The sequence below is a fragment of the Ochlerotatus camptorhynchus genome, unplaced genomic scaffold, assembly GCF_037179485.1.
Source record: "Ochlerotatus camptorhynchus isolate MF236.1 unplaced genomic scaffold, CSIRO-AGI_Acam_v1.1 ptg000162l, whole genome shotgun sequence".
In the NCBI taxonomy this organism is placed as follows: domain Eukaryota; kingdom Metazoa; phylum Arthropoda; class Insecta; order Diptera; family Culicidae; genus Ochlerotatus; species Ochlerotatus camptorhynchus.
In genome coordinates this window covers 104,289-126,816 of record NW_027040652.1, presented here as the reverse complement: position 1 = coordinate 126,816, position 22,528 = coordinate 104,289, and the positions used below count along the sequence as shown (strand labels likewise).

The 22,528-nt window shown below is 43.6% G+C and overlaps 1 protein-coding gene across 9 annotated transcripts in view; it reads left to right on the top strand.

The window, feature by feature from the left end:
• LOC135701450 (liprin-beta homolog) overlaps nt 1–22,523 on the top strand; it is a 167,536-nt gene extending 145,013 nt beyond the window's left edge. For 5 of the 9 annotated variants that reach the window (XM_065222251.1, XM_065222248.1, XM_065222247.1 and 2 more), the window contains 7 exons: nt 13,386–13,742; nt 13,810–13,966; nt 14,069–14,515; nt 15,587–16,104; nt 16,170–16,706; nt 16,768–17,115; nt 22,290–22,523. In XM_065222251.1, the coding sequence (XP_065078323.1) occupies nt 13,386–13,742; nt 13,810–13,966; nt 14,069–14,515; nt 15,587–16,104; nt 16,170–16,706; nt 16,768–17,115; nt 22,290–22,523 (2,598 nt within the window). Of the gene's footprint in view, nt 1–13,385; nt 13,743–13,809; nt 13,967–14,068; nt 14,516–15,586; nt 16,105–16,169; nt 16,707–16,767; nt 17,116–22,034; nt 22,073–22,289 lie in introns of all 9 variants that reach the window. The other 4 variants (XM_065222253.1, XM_065222255.1, XM_065222254.1 and 1 more) reach the window with 3 other exon arrangements.
• The last annotated feature ends 5 nt before the right edge of the window (nt 22,524–22,528 follow it).

Sequence of the window (22,528 nt, the reverse complement as noted above, 5' to 3'; positions counted from 1 at the left end):
ATCTGATCTGATTCGCTCTCCATACATTTCGCAAATTGGCTGTCTTGGTGTTACCGTCCAACGCTATCTGGCTGCCAAGATATTGGAAGCTTTCGAGTTTCTCCACTGCCTGCCCAGCTACCGTGAAATTGGAACGGTTTCCGTGTTGACATCCAACGATTTGGTCTTGTTGACGTTGATGGTTAGACCTGTTTCAGAAGAGCGTTCCACAAGGTCGTCGAGCTTACTCTGCATGTCAGAGCGCCATTGTTCTAATAACGCAACATCATCAGCCAAATCGAAGTCGTTGAGATGCTCCATGGTAATAGGCTGCCACAGCAACCCACGGTTCGGTACACGGTCAACGGCTCCAACCATGATCTCGTCGATTACGATGAGGAACAGTAGCGGTGATAATATACATCCTTGCCTCACACCCGCGATTACCCGAATCGGGTCAGACAAAGCTCCGTTGTGCAACACTCTGCATGAGAAAGCCTCGTACTGCACTTCGATGAGGATGACGATCTTATCAGGGACTTCCTTGCGTCTCAGAGCGCCCCACAAGTTTTCGTGGTTTAGTCGGTCGAAAGCTTTTTCTTAGTCAATGAATACCAAGTACAGGTACTCTTTGAACTCATTGACCTGCTCCAAGATAATGCGGAGCGTAACATGATGCCTCGCCAGTTGTCGCATACAGTTGGATCCCCCTTCTTGGGGACTTTTACCAAGACGTCCTGCATCCAGTTGGCCGGAAAAGTCGCGGTGTCCCAGACATTGACGAATAGTTGATGCAACATTTGTGAGGATAGCATAGGGTCAGCTTTGAGCATCTCTGCTGATATGTGATCGACCCCCGGGGCTTTGTTGGACTTCACACTTCGGATGGCTGCTTCTATCTCCTGCAATGATGGAGCTTTAGTGTTGACGCGAGTAATGCGCCTCACCCTTGGCGGATCATGCCGAGATGTTGATGGTTGTTGACCGGTGAAACTTCGAGAAGTTTGCTTGTCCCGTATACAGTAAACCTTCCCTCTCTAGAGCCGAATACCGCTGACGAGCCTCGTTTTTGGCTCCTCGGGTCCTTGCTCGCTCTATCGCGGCTTTTGCTTCTCTCCGGTCCTCGATCTTCCTCCAGGTTTCATCGGTGATCCACTCTTTCCTCTGAGTGCGAAGCTCACCCAGGTTGTTCTCGCTTGTTTCAATAAAGGCATTATTGATGCTCGTCCACTGTTCTTCTACGCTGCCACCTTCGGGATTTTAGCTGCGCGAGCCTCGAGTTTTTCGACGAACGATCTCTTCACTGCTGGGTCTTCCAGTCGGCGTGTGGTGAATCGCCGCCCGAGCCTCTCCTCCCGCCGTTGAACCCGCGCAATGGGTAGGCGGATCTCACCGACCAGGAGATGATGGTCAGACGCGATGTCAGCGCTGCGTTTATTCCGAACATCAAGAAGGCTCCGTCTCCATTTTCGGCTGATGCAGATGTGGTCGATTTGGTTCTCTGTATATCCATCACGGGAGACCCATGTGACTTTATGCACTGGACAATGGGGGAAGAGCGAACCCCCGATAACCATGTCGTTGTTGCCACAAAACTCTGCAAGCAGCTCGCCGTTCTCGCTCATATCTCCGAGACCACGGCGTCCCATAATGCGCTCATAGTCCGAGTTGTCGGAGCCGATCTTCGCATTGAAGTCGCCTGTGTAGATCTTGATATCACCTATTGGAGTCTTATCCACGGCAGCATTCAGTTGACTGTAAAAGTTCTCTTTGTCCTGCAATTCGTTTGTTCTGGCAACGATTATTCTCTTATTGATGAGCAGCATGTGCTTGGGCGCTAAGCAGAAAGCCAACTCCATGATGTCGCGGAGCGTTTTCACCTCGCATACCAGAATATAAAAAAGTACCTGTCCCGAAGGCAGCTTGTGTTCTCTAAAGTTCGGCCTGCGGACTTCACTAAGTCCCAGGATTTCTAGCTTCAAACGGCGGGCCTCACTGGCGAGTTGTGCCAGTTTACCCTGTTGAGCTAGCGTAAGTACATTCCATGTTCCAATCTTTGTCCGTTGTTTAGCGCTAAAAGTCGTTGCCATAAAATCAGTTCGTTATCTTTCACTATTGGTTTCTGTAACAATTTGAAGGTTTCGGAGACAGTAGGTGGTTGGCCTAAGGTCTCCTATCCGCCGTGATGGGACTGCCATCTTGGGTATAGCTTTCCGGGAGAAGCATTTCGTATTCAGCCGCTGGATGCCAGTCAGACGCTGTTTGAGCCGCCCCTACCATGGAGAACAGACGCTCGGGTTTTGTTAGCCACATCCTCCAAAAGGATGCAGCTCCCCCTTCCCTGTCAGCATACGACCAAAGTTCCCACCGGGGTTGGTTACCCGATCTTCCCTAAGGTTACTCGTACCCCAGCCGGCGCCGCAGGGAGGAATGCATAGGAGTTACTGGGCAAGAAGCTAAGGACCACTTTCACTTGCGTGTCGGGTCTATTTTATAACCTTCAAGTACGCAAAGTACTGGTGGTACGCATTATACCAGTCATTTGCCAGCCAGAGTGACTTATTGAATTTTGATCGGGAGGATACTAGTATTAGCGGCGTCAGTTGTGTAGTGGTAAGCGAGACTTTCTCTCAATCCAAAGAGCCGGGGTTCATTCCCAGTCGGCGTGGTCCGAATTTTCTGAGGAAAGTAAATCTGTTGGTCCCCGGTCCATGAGTTCATGGGTCGATAGGTAGGGTCCAGGTGTTGGAGCTGTCTCCCTGGCATTACTAGCATTGGTGCTCAGTACGGAAAACAAGATCGACGGAAAAGAAATCAAAGAAAAAAGAGTAGGATACTAGTTAATATATCTATGTTAGCTGGATTAACTGAAAATAATATTGGTCATTATGTTAGCATTCTTTATTAAAAAGTAATGAACGAAGCTCCAAATAGTGATTCATCCCTGCAATCCATAAATGGCGACTATCATGCCTAATTTTACAAGGCAAATCAGCCATGACAACGGCCATTTGTGGATTCTATCAACCTTGTCCTCAATTGAAATTTTCAATCTAAGTCTCAATTGTATCACAGCTGATAGTTGTTAATTCTTGAAAAAATCCTGGATCTCATAGACTTACATCTACGGCACAGATAATATCGACAAAGAGATCTATCAAATAGAGTCCACTTTCGAGACCACAGTGCGGTGTCATGTTGTGATATAAATATCAGCAAGTTAAATTAAAAAATTCACATTTTCCTAGCGCAAATAATGAAATATTAAATTCGAATACACTACACCATTTGGTAGCCGCACCAGCAACATGATAGAAAGCCAAAAACAAATATTTACCACATATTTTGTTTGTTTGCCCGTTATGATTTGTCGGCTTGCTCTTTTCATCTTTTGACACAGCCCGAAACAGAGAAGATTAATATTTTCCTTTTCCTTTTCCTTTTCCTTTTCCTTTTCCTTTTCCTTATCCACCCAAGTGATGAGATCCCGTGGCCAAACATTAAATACCACAGGATTTTAATATCCCTCCGTAAAACGAAGGAAAAATGATTCAAACACAAATGTAAATAACTGGCTCAATGGATTTCACCTCCCCGATCTCCACAGCGCCACTTTCTCTCTGGGCTCTGCAATTTGGGATCGGGTGCGAAAAGGGATTTCTTGCCTCATAACAACCCATTACATTCCATTTCGGTGCATTCAACGGCGTGGGCCGGGACCGCGTTATTGTTTTGATTTTCTGCACCCTGGAAATACCGCTCGGGATCGCAATTACGGGCGTATTCGAATGGAATTTGTTTGAAACGGTTCCGAAATATTCCAATGTTAAATGTCCGGAATGGTTGATGGAAGAGGAACAATCCCCACAAGTTACAAAATTGAGCGTTTTCAGGGAGAAGAATCTCGCCTAGAAGTCAGGCAGAGCTCTGAACAATTAGTAGATAGTGAGGTGTAGATGCCCTTGTACTTATTTTGAAGAGTGTTTATTAAGATGCCCGTAATTGGAAACAGAACAGTAGTGGGCAGAAAATATTTCGAGCGCAATAAAAAAGGATACGGTTCGAGATAATAATCTTCTCTCAATGTCCATTAGGGTGCTTCATATTGAAAAGAAAAAAAAACTAATTTCTTATATGCCACCCTCTAGGTCGATACCTCAAAACATGTGCGAGTGCAAAAAATAGTAAACATTGGATTGAATTTTGTATGGAGATTTCGGTGAATTACTTTGGAAAATTTGTTGTAGTTGTCCAAACGATCAAAACCGTTTGATGTGTGGTTGTCATGACAATGATGAACAAACCTGTTATTATTGTGATGATTGTTGCTGTTGTCTTTTTACATTTTCATCTGTCAATCTACCCTATTTTGTATTTTTTTACGCAATTCTACTTTTTTTGATGTGCTGTAAAAGTGAGCGTTACAACAACAATCTTTTTGGTCATTGTCATAGCAACAACATATTCAATTTTGGACCAGTAGAACCAAAGTTAGGGCAATATAAGTAATTTTTAAAATTCTTCCATAGTTATTCCCATAACAATTTCAAATCATTTGCCCAACCTCTGAACCTTCATTAATAATTACCATTTTTTAAACAACCGCATTTTTGTTTTAGGGCTATAAATCAAACTGCAGGTTGGACTATAAGAAATTTAACCCTTTTTTTATTCAAAATGAGGCACCCTAATGTCCGCATCGTTGTTAAAGGAACGCAGATAGGAAAGTTGCCTCTGTTGACTTTGATATCTCCAGTGGAAAATGCTTCGCAAGTAATCAGAAACAATTTGAGTTAATTTTCAATTTTTCGCTATCTGTAATTGGTCCGTGGTAGGTGGAAAATGGCTCTTCGTTATCATTTATTTGCTTTCGCAGCCATCAATATAGTCTAAAATCCTTTCTCGTTAATTAAATGAGTTGAACATGTCGGTCAACGTTCACGTGCTAGGTATTTAAAGGATTTCTCAGGTTTATTAATTCAAAGACATCAAAGCTTAATCGTGGGTACTGAAAAACATCTAACATACATTCTTAAATAAATAAATAAAAATGACAAGGGACAGCCCTATGGGTTTGTACGCAATGGTGACGTAGGACTACTTGGTCTTATATAATAAATGTTATTGGTTAACTGCAGTAGGAGCTTGTGTTTTGTGCAGGAATAGGAATTTGAGTGGGGTTCTCTATCTATTTATACTCTTTAGTATGACTATGATTTCCCTGAAAAAAAACCTTTTGATAAAAATTTTAGTTAGGACATGTTCAGAAATTTAACTCGTTTGGAAAATCGATGGTAGTACAGGCTTTGGAAGATGATGATGACGTGTAGGCAGCTGGATCAGCTAATCGGACTGGATAATCCCATATTCTTCCCAACAAACAATTGCCTATTGTAGAAACGACTTCTTGACGATTTTATTCAAATGCATGCTTAATAATACTTGTACTATTTTGAATAATATCTTCTGTTCAGGCTTTGTTCACACAAATCTGGAGAATTTATTCAACCACAACATCGAAATATTTGGTGTTGAATAAGGTATGTCGAGAAGCTTTTATTCGACTTACAAGAGTTGTAACAGAGCTTATTCGATCAAATTTTTAATTATTCAGCGTTTATTAGACATCATTACTTCCTTAAACAGCGATGGTCCTCCATGAGCATAGTCCAGGTCTCGTGGCCGTAGAGGACCGCCGGTCTAATCAGCGTCTTGTAGACAGTCAACTTCGTGCGGCGGCGAATTTTATTCGACCGGAGCGTCCTCCGGAGTCCAAAGTAGGCACGATTCCCTGCCATAATGCGTCTTTGAATTTCTCGGTGGAACAAGCCGAGGTGAATTCGAGTTTGGAAACAGAATGGTTTGTGTTTTAGCTGCATTGATACAAATCTTCCAGCTCTTGAAATAGTCCGACAGAACATCCAGGCCTGATTGTAGTTTACTCGCCAGAGCACGGATCACTCGACCCTTATAGATGATGGAGGTGTCATCTGCGAACATTGACAGGATACCACCACCCGACAGGGGAGGAACGTCTGACGTGAAAATGTTGAATAGGATAGGCCCAAGCAGGCTATCCTGAGGAACTCCTGCATCAACGTTGAACGTATCAGATGGGACTATGTTCAAGTAGACCTGGAATGATCTGCCCGACAAGTAGTTTTTGATGATCTTCACGGGGTAGATCGGAAAGTTGTATCGATGCAGCTTGTACATACACTAGACCATCATGCCAGACATTGTCGAACGCCTTCTCGACGTCCAACAATGCCATGGCAGATGTATTGGAAACGGACTTATTCTGCTTGATAATGTTAGTAACCCGTGCGTGTTGGTGGATGGTAGAGTGGCCTTTCCTAAACTCGAATTGCTCTTTGTTATTATCATTTTAAAACACCAGCAGACGGCTGAGTATCAATTTTTCGAATAGCTTCGAGATGGAGGACAAGAGGCTGATGGGGCGATAGCTTTTGGCACTGGTAGGATCTTTGCCAAGCTTGTGTATTGGAATCACTTTGGCTAACTTCCAGCATGCAGGGAAGTAGCCAAGCTCCAAACATTTGTTGAAAATAAGGGTAAGATGGTTGAAGAAGTCAATACTCAAGTTTTTCAACTCGTGGTTGACTACACCATCCATACCCGCGGTCTTCATGTTTTTAGTGCTTCTAATAGCTGCTTTCACCCCATCAGCCGATATTCAACTACAGTAATGTCCCGATTTTGTCAGCCCCTTGATGAATTAAGGGCTGACAAAAACGGGACACTGACAAAATCGGGAAATTTTTTTCACTTAATTTTTTTAACATAATATCTTTAAATGCTGTTTTAAAATGCAAGATTTATGTTTTAGGAATCATTCAATATATACGAGCCCATTTAGGGAGGCGGGGGGAGCTGGAATTTCAAACTTTTCGTAAGTGTCGTATAAGGAAAGACATTCTTACATTGCTGGTGTGGAGGGGGTGGAGGGGGTAGGTGGCTAAATGGACTTGGATAAGAATTGAATGGCCACTCAAAGCATATGTGGTTAAGCATTCTCTTTAAGAACAACAATAATAATACATAGTGCATAATGAAGACTTGCATATGTCCCATGGACCCCATATTAAAATGCTCTGAATAAAATTTGTAGAGATTTCCAGACGTACACACACACACACACACACACACACACACACACACACACACACACACACACACACACACACACACACACACACACACACACACACACGCACACAAACACACACACACACACACACACTCACACACACACTCACACACACAACACACACACACCTCACACACACACCTCACACACACACACACACACACACACACACACACACACACACACACACACACACACACACACACACACACACACACACACACACACACACACACGCACACACACACACACACACACACACACACACACACACACAACATGCACACACACACACACACACACACACACACACACACACACACACACACACACACACACACACACAACATGCACACACACACACACACACTCACACACACACACACACACACACACACTCACACACACACTCACACACACAACACACACACACCTCACACACACACACCTCACACACACACACCTCACACACACACACACACACACACACACACACACACACACACACACACACACACACACACACACACATAACGTTGCAATGTTGTCCTTCTGACAATAGCAAAGTGAGGGGTGCGACGCGAACACTGGCGCGGTAACCATAACACGGCGATAGAGGAAATGCTTCGTCAACCCGCAGGAGTCGACGCCAGTAAGATCCTTATTACGGTATACTGGACACGGCATGGAACTATGGACACGACAAGGCACAATACATTGGATACCACGCTACAGGGCTGACAGTCGTGCTATTCTGCTCCCTAAGTAAAGAAGGGTGACACCTTCTTGAAATGTCGAGTGGGCTAATAGTGCGGCAGCCCCCGTTCCGGTAAAACCTTGGCAGGCCTCCGGATACGTTCAAAACTCGTCACCAATTGGTGATTGGTGAGTAGTAGGCTCAGATGTAACATTCCTGACTTACGCCGATCTGGCTATGAACACGGCCCCCATGAAGGACCGTGTCAACCCTAGCATGGCCTCCCTGCTTGCATAGATAACCATGGGATCACGATAGGAGACTACATAAAACGAGTGGAGATAGCGGCCCGGAGGGGGGACCCATCAGAATGGTGAAAATCGGAGAAAAAAACAAAAAAAGACGAAAATGAAAAAAACTTTAAAAAAATATGAAGGACGACGGCAAGACGCCAGATAGTGAAAACGGAGGAGCGAACGTGTTCGCAAGAAGCGGAAAGTTGCAGAGATCACCAGCGTCGAACCAGGTGACCACAGTGAGTTCCAGTAGTAGCATACCCCAAGTGGAACAGCATGGATCCCAAGGAGAGCAGCTAGGTGCGGTGCCAAATATTCACACCGAAATCCAGCAATGGCAAACAGCAAGAATTGCAGCTTGGGAGAACCAAAATGACGGAGGTTAGGATGAAGATCGATGAACTCTATGTGTTCGTGAAGGATAAGAACAACATACACAAGGAGGTCAAGCTACTAGCGACGGTCATCAAATCCGGCATAGCTGTGGCAGATCGGGAACTGCAAGAATGGAGAAGAAGAGCCGAAGCGACCGAAAAGGCTCTGCTTGAGGCCAAGGAGAATGCAAAGCTGGCTGAAGCGCAGAAGACGCCGAAGGGACCAACGAATCCACGTTCCGAGAAAAGAGATAGGGAAACGCCAGGAGACGAAGAGGACCCAAAAAAACACAAGGACGACGAATACGGTGTCAATGAGCAAGAAGATGGGGAAGACAGTGATTGGCATAAAGTCGAAAACCAGAAAGAGAAGAGGAAAGTCCGGAGTGTGGCAACGTGGACGAAACGCCGGAGCACGTGGTTTTCGACTGCCCAAGATTTGGGGCAGTGCGAGTGGAGATGCCGGCCCTTAGCGCGAGAAATGTCGTCAGTGAAATGTGCCGGGATGAGAGGACGTAGAGCGTCGTCAGCAGGGCAGTGATGCAAATTTTGTCGGAGCTGCAGCGAAAATGGAGAGATGATCAGCGAGTTAGAAACGCCGACTAGCTGAGCTAAAGAGATGTGCTTGAGCACAGCCCCCCCCCCCCCCGACGATATACTCTAGGGGAGTTCCGGGGGGATAGTGGCTAGAGGCAAGTAAGGTTTTAGTGGTTAAGAGTCCCACACTGTGCCAGAAGGAGAACAAACACGCAACACAGTGACAGGCCGGGCTTTTAAAGCTTTCCTTACCATGAAAAAAAAACATGCATAACGTACATAATTTTCATCTAGCCCCTCAACCCCCCTCCCCCCTGCTTTGATCTTGCCACCACTGCACATTTAATTCTCGAAAAATGTCATTATTGAGCTCGACAATCAATAAAATACGAATACGACTGTACAAAACAGTCCACCTCAACCAAAACTAATTGAATCATATAGGCTGACAAAATCGGGTCAAAAAGCTGACAAAATCGGGGGTAGACAAAATCGGGGGCTGACAAAATCGGGTCACCACTGTATCATCATGCACTACTAGGGGGGTGTCAGCGACTCTAGATATTGTCTCCAGTATGGCAGGCTCATGGGGGCTCACCATGGTTTGGCCAAGATTATGTGAAATCACAAAATGTGGGGTTATGAGTAGGGACAGTTCCAAATTCTGGTCAACAGAGAAAAGCGGAGGGATCGGTCTAGACTTATTTTTCAAAATTTTGGTCATCTTCCAAAATGGTTTTGCACAATCTGGTAGAGAGCGAATCTTGTTGGCAAAATCGTTATTTCTGAGTTCCACCATCCTGGCCTGGATTATTTTGGTTAGTCTATTGGCATTGGTCTTCAAGTGGGGCAGCCCAGAACGCTGGAACTGCCTACGAATGGTGTTACGGAGCCTGATAAGATCTTTGGTTGGGCTGTCAAGGTTCAGAGCAGTGTTGGGAAAATATCAAAAAATCAAATATCACCAACACCCAAGATCACGCTTGATTTTCGTAGACAAAAATCAACAAGCAAACAACTGCGGTTGATTTTGTAAGCTGTGATATCGCAGCTCGGAATATCAAGCTAACAAAACTCACCAACTGCAAATCTCACCAAACTGTGGTGAGATTGAGTTTAATGATTTTTGCTTTACACCCGAATGCAACCGAAACTTCCATAACGGCTTGCAGCAGTCCCTTCGCATCTGCCATCGGTGAAGATTAAAAAGTAGAAGGGTCTGTGCCTAGGGGCACGAACGGAAGCTTGACGTAGGACCGCTAGTGGACGGAATAAATGTGAAGAGCATTTAGTTCTTTTATTTGATCAATTATCTATTATCTCAACTCTTTCCGTTTTTTTAATTTTAGGCGTACCAAATTTGTAGTAATTTTTTCAAAGAGAAAGTTGATTAAGAGAATTAATCAATATCACTTGCACCCCTGCTTCCAAGTTTGGTTACAAGATTACAACTCTGGAGAGCATTTTGTGTGGTCGTTGGGGGCTTGTGGTTCTGAATATGGACAAACAAGCAGGAAAAAAATTCTATTCCAACTCTTTACTGATGTAAGCTTGATGGCCCTGAAAAGGGCCGTTTTATTGAAGAGGACATCCATGGCCACTTACGCTTGGCGTGTTTAGTGTAGGTGACAGCATCACGGACCTCATTTTCCAGGAACACCTTCAGCACACCTCGTAGATCAGACCGTAGATACGTTTGACACCACCACGGCGAGCCAGACGACCGATGGCGGTTATCTTGAAGAACTTTACGATGACGCTTGGCGCCTCCTTTACCAGACCTTTTCCTCTTTTGCCACGACCAGTCAATTGTTGCTTGATAGGTGTGAAGGAGTGGACTAGCCACCACCTTCCTTACTGCTGCTATTGCTGTTCACCACGCCGTCCGAAGCGAAAATGAGCTAATGCCTTTAAATGCCATACAGCAGCGCTCTTTTATATCTTTTCAGGTTAAAGCAGAATTATGTGCAACCAAGTGGTAAAAAAGCTACAAAGACTCCTCCCATTATGAGTAGTTTGCTATCAAGTAGCGACACTGGCTCTTTTCCTTTTGCGTACACGGCGATTGAGAACGACCCAAATTTGAGTTTAGTTCACTCATAATCGCAAAAGTGCAGGAACTCAGCGATGAGTAAATTTGTCTCATGGTTTCCTGTGGAAAACCTAAAACATCTGCCAGAAAATGAGGAAATTGATGAAAATTTTATTCAGTCTCGGAGTAGTACCAATAGACCGAGTGAATCCAATATTTACTTTTCTCAAATTCGGAAATTTTTCCCTGGAAAATCCTGGAAAAACCTGGGAAAACATGTGGCAAATTTACTCATCGCTGAGTTCCTGCACTTTATTTCTTATTTCTGAGATAACTAAACTCAAATTTGGGTCGATCTCATTCGCCGTGATATCACCTTGAAAGATATCGGCGCCGGTGGTTAGCGAGATTAATTCTCTCACCCCAGCAGGCCTGGGTCCAATCTCAGTCAGCGCCACCGGCATGTTCTAAGGCATAACATATCTGATCACGCCTTCATTCGGGAAGTAAAGCCGTTGGTCCCCGGTTGAGTTGATGGGTCGATTGGTAGGTTCCAGGTGTGGGAGCTGCCTCCCTGGCGAAAATATCCGGCCGTGGTGAATCAAAGTTGATCAAGGTTGATCAAAATAATTTGTACCCCTGCTTCCAGTTTGATTGAGTATGAGCATTTTGTGTGATCGTTGGTTCTGAATATGGACAAACAGGCAAACTGTAATAAGCTTGGTGGCCCTGAAAAGAGCCGTTTTGTTGCCAAAGTTGGTGATGATTTAACCTCCGAAACCAAACAGAGTGTCACTTCAAAACGTAGATGACATCCATGGCCGCTTACGCTTGGCGTGTTTAGTGTAGGTGACAACAGCATCACGGATCTCATTTTTCAGGAACACCTTCAGCACACTTCGTAAATCATACCGGAGATACGTCAGACACCGCCACGGCGAGCCAGACGACGGATGGTGATTATCTCGAAGAATTTGCGTTTGGTTCTGAATAGTGCGATGAGTGTGCAAAATATTACGCAATTCCATCCTCCCTATTCGCACGCGCCCGAGGATCGGAGGCGAATGCCACTTCGACTTGTTTCGTCTACTTACTACTTTCTGACGACTGTGCTGGAGAAGCAGCATATGCATGTAGGTAATTGGTGGATTTGTTAGTTAATTCGACGCTTTTGGACAATGCTGGACATTTACCAGTTTTCAATAGTTTCTTGTTGAAAATCAACATTCGAAAGCATTGTTATCGATGCGTAGCCATATTTCTGATCGATTGGTGATAAAATTATTGAAATTGGACCAGGGGCAGCTGAGTTATTAACGTTCAAAATCTTTCTTAATTTGTTACATGTTCCATTTTCGGTTTTCACAAAGTGTACCCCCATATAGAAATCAAAGACGTAGTCCTACGTCAAAACAATCAATTTTTGAACCACCCTAGCATGGAAATGGTCACCCTTATGATAAAATAACGGACTAATATTTTGCGATAAGGAGCAAAATTACCAATTTTTACGAAATTTTAAGAACCACTATATCGATTTGCTATGGAATGGCTCTATATTGAAAGCCCTCCCGATTTACTTGAAATTTTGCATTATTGTTTTTTTTTTTGGGTCAATAATTCACATTTGAGCTAACATTTGGCCATTTTGAATCTTGCAATTAAAAACTTCAAAAAGGCGTATTCCACATATTCCAACTAATAATAACTCGAAAACATTAGTTACAATCGAAATGACGTGTGACACAAAGTTGTAGGGAAAAATAATTACTTTTCAGGAAAAATAAACACGGCAAAAAATGTCAACACATTTTCGGTTGCAAGTCCAATCAAAATAACACAAAATTTCCATGTTCAAAATGTGACCATAACAAACAATTACGCAAAGTTTCATGCAAATCGAAGAAGTTCGAGTCTGAAATTCATTTTTTTTTTACTATTTGGCCCGGAAATGCTCGAAGACACGTGAGGAAACTTTTTCGATCTCGTTGAAGACTATTTGCCAAAACACCTGGCATCCCTGCTAAGAGGCCCTGGGGGTGGATGACTCGGGTGTCATCCCTTAAAATTTGGTGCTTCTAATGTATAAAAATATAACTGCATGGCTCAATTATCAATTATATATTAACAAATTTCTGCCATAATGTATGTTCTTTATTTCACCAAACTTTTACTTAACAGCATGAATACTCTCTTCCTTTTACACTAACTCAATTTAAATAAAATCAAACGATCCAAAGCAGCGAAGCTGTAAGCACTAATGAATTCCCATTGCATCCTCTCTCTTCCCTTCTCAAAGGAAATGCTCTCCCGATCGTCACTGGAAACGCAAAAATTGGAGCTAATGTCCGCCATGAGTGAACTGAAGCTGCAGCAAGCCGCCTTGGAACGGGAAAACCTGGAGCTGCGATCTAGTCTGATCAACGGAACCCCCCTCAGCAATGGCAACCACCTGAACGGGGGCATCCTCAATAGCAATACCCTGAACAACAACAACAACAGCAACAGCATTGCAGCTAGTCTTCTGCGACGGACCGGTCGAATGGTAACGTCCACTCCGGGCAACTCAATCAACTCGTCTCCGCTGCATCACGGTAGCCACGGTAGTCTACCGCAACAGCAAACGGCCACCTCACCTAGTCCCGTTACACCAAAAGTATGCCGTCCCGGAACGGAGTCTTCCAGCATCCGAACTTCACTAATTCAACTTTCACCCATTTCAGACGCCCCCCGCGTCCTACCGGCAGCGGGTGGACCTACACTACAGCAGTCTTCCACGGCAAGCCTTTGCCACAACGCTATCGACGGCCAGTGGTTCCAGTGCGGGCAGTTCCGGCGGCACCGACGCCAACGCCAACCTGAAGCGCAACGTAGCATTCGGTAATTGTTTGACCACCCTAGAAACCTATATCAATGCCATCAACCTTGAAGCCGAAGCAGCGGCAGCAGCTGAAGAATCTGCTTCTGCTTCCTACCTTTCAGCTAAAACTCTGGTCACCGGTGCCAATGGCGCGCCACCGAACCGACCTGCGGCTGTAAATATGTCTGCATCGATGAATGCCCTCTCGCTGTCCGCTGCGCTTGGTCAGTCCAATTTAAAATCGCTGAAACAGACGTCCGCTTCGGCGCAGAACATCTACTGTTCGGTGGAGCCATATGCTCCTTCCGGGATGATCGAATCCAAATCCGATCGATTGATCGATTTCGAGCAGGACCATTCGGAAAGGGCTACCACGGAACCGCCCCCGGGCGGGCCGGCGGACAGTTCCACGAATTCCACTCCAAAGCTGGCCGCCGCCAGCAGTCCCATTTTGGATCGAGAGTTCCACCAGCGATCCAAATCGCAGCCACAGCCTTTCTCCGTTTCCGCCGATCCACTGCAGACGATGCTGATTGGGGAGATTCGTGGATTTTCCGTGCCAAATCTAGGTTCTATGTCCCATGCCTTGAATTTTGCTGTTTGTTTCATTCTTGTTGGTCTGCCGTTTTCCCGAGGCTTTCGCGGCTGTTTTGGATAGTTTCGTTTTGCTTTTTCTCTTGTGGTCCGCCGGATGCTGGTCGCGCGGATGCTGATGCGTGTGTTCATTTGTCTTGTCGGTTGATGTTGTTTGGTTACTATTAACACATTTGGCGATACGGAACGGTACTTTTGATGATTTAGATGGTCGTTGATGTCATAAAATTTCTCTATTATCACAACAATAGACAACTTTTACAAGGTTCAAAGACCGAAAAGTAGACTTGAGATAGGCCATTGTGTAAATGGTTAATGTGCTCTTAATCGTGGCACAATTCCTCTGTATAAAAGCCGATCTATTTTCGTCCATTCAATGATCAAAAGTTGCGTTCGTCAAAATTAACTTGCTTGTTTCGATTTTACTCATAATTCCGGAATGATTTGAGATTTGAGCGTAACTGTTTTTTGTAAACAATGGCTTCAATCACCGATTTCTTGCGAATAAAAACTCAAACAAACTACATATACCAACTGCTAGAGGAATCACTACCCTGTCTGATTGTTTTGTTAGATTTTATTCACGAGAAATCGGTCATTGAAATCATTGCTTACAAAAAGAGCTGCGCCCAAATCTGGAATCACTCCGGAATTTGGCTCATACCAATCCCGATGTACTGTACTCCTTTGGCTGTCACCCCTGCAATGTACCCATCAGCGATTGCCACCGGAAGATCCTAAACATCCAAGACTGGCTCTGTCGCTAACAACAAAATTCTCCAAACCTCAAGTTGTGTTTGTTACATAATACCGCGGAACGATAATTAACACTGCATCTCGACGTCCATATCTAATACAACCAGTGCAAGTTCAAATCCACATTACCAAACGTCGTGTTGTACCGCGCTGCCGAGAGCTGAACGATCCGTCAACTAATGCAAAATTACCTCTTTTATTTAACCAATGTTCTGTTCTGTATAAACAGTGACCCGTTACCAACCACCCCAAACAGGCGACTAATCTCAGTTTAATTTTAATCCACGCAGCCGACTCGGAAACCCTGTCGAACGATCGCCTGGATGGGCAAGCTAGTCAACGTAGCTACACGCCGCAGCCTTCGCCGTCGCCGTCGATGAGTCACAAAAATCTGAAAGGTTTGAGGAACATCTTCGGTAAGATCAAACGAAGCAACAGCGGTACGCTGGAGGACGTCGACCCGGGAGAGTTCAAACGAGGTGGGGTCCGTGCGACGGCCGGAGCAAGGTTGGGATGGAGTTCAGAGTTCCGACGACCGGATAAGCCTTTTAAGGAGTGGGACCTGGAAGTACTGTGCCAGTGGTTCGAGCAGATGGGACTCAGTATGTACGAGGAAGAGCTTAGACGATGGCTGAAGGTTGGTGGAGCGCCCGAACTGGTCCGAGCGTCACCCGTGGATATTGAAAAGGAGTTGAACCTGAAGAATCCACTGCACAGGAAGAAGATCGTGCTGGCGATCGCCGACCTAACCGAAACCGTCGATGCGGATGTGTTGCTCAAGAATGCGGGCAAACTGGATACGCCTTGGGTAAGTTCGACGATACTTTGATGGTGCAAAACAGAAGATAAACGTTTCTTTCGTTTGTTCCGCAGATTATTCGATGGCTGGAGGATGTAGGACTGCCGCAGTACAAGGATAGCTTTATGGCAGCCAGGATGGATGGTCGCATGCTGCACAAGCTTACTATGGATGATCTAGTCACTTTGCACGTGTCTTCCTGTGTGCATGTCGCCAGCTTACGGCGAGGCATTCAGCTGCTGCGGGAGCAAAAATGGAATCCGGATTGCTTCATTCGACGATCGATGGCCGATGAGGGCAGTGGTACCAAAGAAGACGTTCGGTTGTGGACTTGCTATCGGGTTATGGAATGGCTCCGGGCGGTGGACTTGTCCGAGTACTCACCGAACCTGCGGGGTACTGGTGTCCACGGTGCCCTAATGATGTTTGAGGTGAAATTCACCGCCGAACTGCTAGCCGAACTGCTTAGCATCCCACCGAGCAAGACACTGCTCCGGAGGCATCTGGCAACGCATTTCAAGGAACTCCTGGGAAGAGACATCATCCAAGTGAAACGAGACGCAGAGAATACGCTCGGATTCCAACCGCTGACGTTGGCTGCCAAAATCAAGGTAGAGTGTTTCCCTATTCCTACATCTGTTTGAAAAGCCTTACTCTTTCCTTCCATTGTAGACCCCAAAGAAGTCGCAGTTTTCGCTGAAGCGCAAGAAGAGCTCCAAGGGCGGGGACGAGTGGAGCGACTACGTCTGCCCGATGGGTGGTGACTCAGGTCAGGAACATCTTCCTCCCCAGCAACAACAGCAACAATCATCATCGCATCAATCACTGTCCACTGCATCCTCTTCCTCCTCCTCGGTCGCGGCGGCAGCGGCTGCGAGCTCTGCCGACACTTCCGTTGTTACTACTACCAGTGCCACTAGTGCCAGCAACTACCAGCAGCACAATCAGCATAGCTACAACTCACATGCTTCTCCCTACCGCGCTAACACTAATCCTGTCACTAGCAATGCAAGCGTGGCTGTAAGTTGTCAATCTTGTTCCTAACCTGTGGGTCAATGTGTGTATGTTGTTTGATTGTGTGGTTCTGTGTTTTGGGGGGCAGATTATACAATAGATCAAGTGTTCGTAAAGCTAACCTCACTTTTAGAGAACAAAGCACGGTCCCTAACGCCACTTCTTGTATACCTTTCATTTTGTATCAGAGTAATAGGAACTAAATAAAACCACCGGAAAAAGTCAAAATTTGAGGATGAAGAGGGGATGTTGTCAAAATCCGTGCACTGAATGCATTCTGCCTTTTATATGAGAGTAAAAGCGGATAGCAACCAAGGAAGCAAAAATATCTCCAAATGACAAAATGACAAACGATCAACGAGTCGAACGATAACGCTTTGTCAGAAGTGGAATGCAATAATGATATAAACTTCTTCCTTTTTTCATGACAAGCAGCGCGTACGACACAGCTCTCTCGGAGCGGTAGAAGGAAACGATCAAATTGATGGCAAGCTGCTTCACGAAGTAAAGCCGAAGATGATACACGTGTGTTAATGTGAATGTTTTTGTTATGTCTTTTCACGATTCCGATCACGCTATGTCCTCAACCGTGTATAGAACAAAGCTGGCTAGCAATATATCATTATCCGTCTACCATTCCGATCGAGCTTAGTAATACATACATGGTAATACTAGGGGAAATGACTCCAATGCTGGCCTATGGATAGAGCTGGAAATAGGGCCTAACAGCTTTTGTAAACAATGGCTTTTCTCGATGATTTCTAGGAAATCAAGGCGCGCCAACGCAAACCATCACAGGCATCGGGTAGGGGAAGACTTCCCATACTGGATGGTGATATTGATTTGATTGGGCGAGCCTTGAGTTTCTAGAAATCATCGAGAGAAGTCATTGTTTACAAAAGCTGTTACGGCCTAATTCCAGCTCTATCTAGAATTATCCATTCGCATTTTATTATATGATAGATAATACTCGTTTGGCTCATGTTTTGACAGTTCACGCTACTCGATTGGCTCAAGATGGAGTAACATTTGAAATGGGCCCATGTCAAAAACGTAAACAAGTCGGATTTTGCTACTATTCTTTAGCACCGCTTGATAGCTACTAATCGTGTAATAAAGTTCCGCATAATCCGAGAGGGGCGGCTCTATCTAAGATGCAGGAATTTTTTTGCTTTGCTGTTGTGAGATGCACTCGCGCTTAATACTTAGAAACACGATTGATTATGATTTTGAAGATTTTCTGCAAAAAGGTGGAGAGCGATGCGAGTAGATGGGTTTAGATGCAAGAGATGAAAAAAGATTTTTCGTAGGTTCATTCGCTATTGTGAGATTTTTTGACCATTTAAAATCGAGATTTAGATGTGTCGCACCCCTCGGCATTATCGAGAAAAATCATTAAAAATAACTGAATACGCCCGCACGCTAAAACCATAGAAGTAACTCTAAGACTAGAAGCTCCCGAAATAACGTGCTCAACTTTTTGGCTCAGCTCTAGTACTCTGTTCGGTCCCAAGCTAATCGATTCACCCCTCGAAACATAGGAAAACCAATAACCCCTCATTTTATCTGTCAAACTTTCATAGCGAATAAAAACAAACATTGCGTAGCACTACAATTTCAACTAGAATGGGATACGTTAATCGTTTGCTTAGGACCAATAGGCTAGTCAAGTAGTGAGCCAATTTAAAATCGTTAGTTTCGTATTGATTGTTGCTTAAACGGCCAACCTTTCATTTCAAGACCAATAATTGAAATGGCCTTAACTCCATTTTGTAAAAAAAACCTTGTAAGACCATTTTATCGCGAACCGAAACCTTCATTCGCAAACCTAAACCACAATCGGGTAGAGGAGAATTTTCCCTACCTGTTCATTATGTTGGTTTGCCTTTGCGGACGTCGGTTCGCGAGAAAATGGCCTTACATGGTTTGTTTACAAAATGAAGTTAAGGCCATTTCAATTGTTGGTCTTGATTTATTTCATTTCATTGATAGGCCTAGTGACGTAGAAGGGCCGATGATTGAAAATTTTCAACCAAAAGCTAGGCCCTACTGCTTGAGGTAGGGCCGATGGTTTGTTTTGAATTTATATGACGTTGCGAAAAGGCTTAGCAAAGGGCGTACCATTGCTGATGACAAGAACAACGGCTTTAAAAAAAGGGTCTATTCATTGAAAGATTCACAAAAAGGCTTATTAATTTAGGAAATTAAATTGTTATAGATTTTCATAAATTTTTTGAAAGCTTTTCGCATATTTTGGATTTGTATACTGAGATTCAGTTACTGTTGTTATTGTGAACAATATAAATGACTAAAATACTTCAATTTTCTTAAATATGAATTGAATACCTAGTGGCGGAAAAATATAAAATTTATTTCTGGTTTGTTTACGTTTTGGAAATAGGCCCATTTCAAATGTTACTCTAGATATATAGTATTACCAACAATCAATACGAAACTAACGATTTTAAATTGGCTCACCACTTTAGTAGCCTATTGGTCCCAAGCAAACGATTAACGTACCCTATTCTAGTTGAAATTCTATTACTACACTATGTTTGTTTTGATTCGCTATGAAAGTTTGACAGATAACATCAGGGGTGTGTGGATTGTCAGTCAGCTTCATTGAGTCATTTTGATATGAATATGAACTGCCATCTGCCTCATCATTCACTACCTCGTGAGAGTCTGAATGATTGAGAGGTAAACGAGTCACTGACAGCCGAGCACTCAGTCAGTAGCTCAGTCAACACGTTCATTCTGCCGTGATGGAACCCAATACTTGTTTTGAATGACTGAGCGTACATTTTCTATGGAAAAATGACTTAATTACACGCTGTGTGAGCGAAGACAAGCGGTGTGCGTCGCCTGCTCGTGAGTGACTGAATGTTTTGTTGGCTCTTTCATTGCCTCGTCCTTTACCGTTTGGTACAAACGGTCTGCACAGAGCAATGGATTGAATCGAGATGGGAAATGACAGGTGGGCAGGAACTCACGGTCTCTCAGTGTTGGTGAGTTCTTTGCCGTTAATATTCACGAAAAGTTCACTATTTTGCCATACAGAAATTCAAAACAAAAAATTTTATCTGTGGATTTGGGCAGTTTTTGACCTGTTTCATACGACCGGAAGGTGTATGCTGGTCACAAATGCCGTGCCAAACTGATTTCCTACGCAATTAATCAATCTTTGATGTGAATTTCGCTAATAAACACGAGGAGCAAACTTGCCATAACAAAATGGGCATGGTTCATTTTAGTAAACAAACTAACACTTCTTCCGACTGTGTCACCTCTCTTACTCGCATAGGGATTGATTAGTCCAGTGCTTTCATACTCAGCCTACACACCAAGTTGTTTTTACAGTTGTCGGTAAACATTTTACTGACTTTCAAACAGCTGAACATTCGGTAATCAGTTCGGTAAAAGTTTGGTTTACTGAACGATCAGTAAACTTGCAATGTATACTCTACTGTCAAAAAATACCGACTAGCTCATCACTCAATACCGAAGTTCGGTAAAAATTACAAAATAATCGGTCAAAATAGAAAGGTCGTCATCTGCCAAAAATTACAGTTCTTTCGATAGTTTTTACTGAAAAACAGTGAAATATAGGGAATTGTTCCGTTCAAATCATGCACAATATTTTTTTTTTGTTTATATCTTTTATTAAATGCAATTCGTCAATCTGTTTATCCAACGAGTCAGCGATCGCCAGCACATCACAAGCACATCTAATCTCAGCGGACACGTCTTCAATTTCAATGGTTTACAAGTTTTTTTTTCTGCTAATATGCGTACGATTTTCTTAAAATTTATTTACACTTGAATTTTACACCGCTTAACATGCGAAATTGACGAAGATTTGACAGGCGTGATTTTAACTGAAGCGTTCAGTAATAATTACTGAACTCCTGTATTGTTTACATTTTTCGTCAGTATTTATAAATTGTTCACTGGAAATCGGTAAAACTTTTACTGAACAGATTAGATTAAATGACATTTCATGGCTTACAAACTACATCGGTAAAATAGATGCAAATTTTCAGTAATATTTTCATGGGAATTACCGAAAATTTGTAGCTATTTGACAGACAGAAGAAAATTAAAGCAATTTTACAGATCACTCAGTAGAAATTAAATTTTACAGATCAAAACCGTAAAAAAATTACCGAACATCAAAACTAGAATTAATAAGTTTAACGCTCTGCACCTATCCTCTTCAGACCTTTCTATAGTTAATAAATTATCACACCATAACTTTATGTAAGATAGCGTTTTCAACCAACGCTGAACAATTTATCGTTTTGATTGATCGTTTCCTTTGTTTTAAGGAGAATATTTTAAATTTTACTCATTCATGATGCCTCCACATTTTGTATTGAGAATTGCACATTAGCCTATTCTTTGTGGGACTGCTGTTTTAGGGTGCACTTAATTGTTTCTATTGGCAAAACATGGGCTGCTATTTAAGTAGTGCACGAGTTGCTTTCAGTTCGAAATTGTGAACCACATTTCTTAACTCTTTGCCAATGATTACATTTAAGAATCGCGAAATCTCCCCACTCCTTCCCTTTTCTTGTTGTAAGATTTTAACAGTCATAATACCGATCCTTCAAAATGTGTGTCAATGCTGTGAACAAGTTTGCCTCTCGGAAACAGGACAGTCCTGCTGTGACAAAGCATCTGCACGTATTTTGCAGGTTCGGTATTATGACGGCTAATTGATACAGGTAATATTTACAGTTTCACGTATCGATAAATGCTTATGCTTTTGACACCTTCCAGCCTCAGACAAAAATAAAACTAGCCAAGCTTTTCGCTTTTGGGACCCAACGCTTCTAATGAGTGCCATATGATGATGCTTTTGCTCTTGGGAATGTTTGCGAGAAAAGAGTTCATTAAAAACGGCTTCGTTCAATCTTTTACAGGATCGCGATAAAGCATTTTTCCAGTCAGTAACATTTTGGTAAATACAGTTTCTCTTAAATCATGTTTGTGGAATGTGAGCCATTTCCAAATAACAACCATTTGCTTGATTCGTAACCCAACTCATATTTGGTGATATAACTTAAACGGTTTCATGGAATGATTCGATATTAACTGTAAAACTGATGTTGATTATATTGGATTGTCGATTGATGTTATGATTGCTTTTTAACGGATTATCCTCCCGCTCATTCCAGACGACGAAGACTCAATTCAGTACCTACCCGGACAGCACCATCAGCAGCAACAGCAGCAGCACAACAACCACGACCTCCGGAGTCGGGTCCGAAGTTGCTTCACATCAACAACTGCTGAGTAATGCCTCCTCCAGCAACAGCAACAGCATCAACAACAATAATAATAACAACAACAACAACGTCGGTTCCGATTCGCCCACCTCGACGCGCAGCTCAACGACGTCCACATCCTAGCAGCG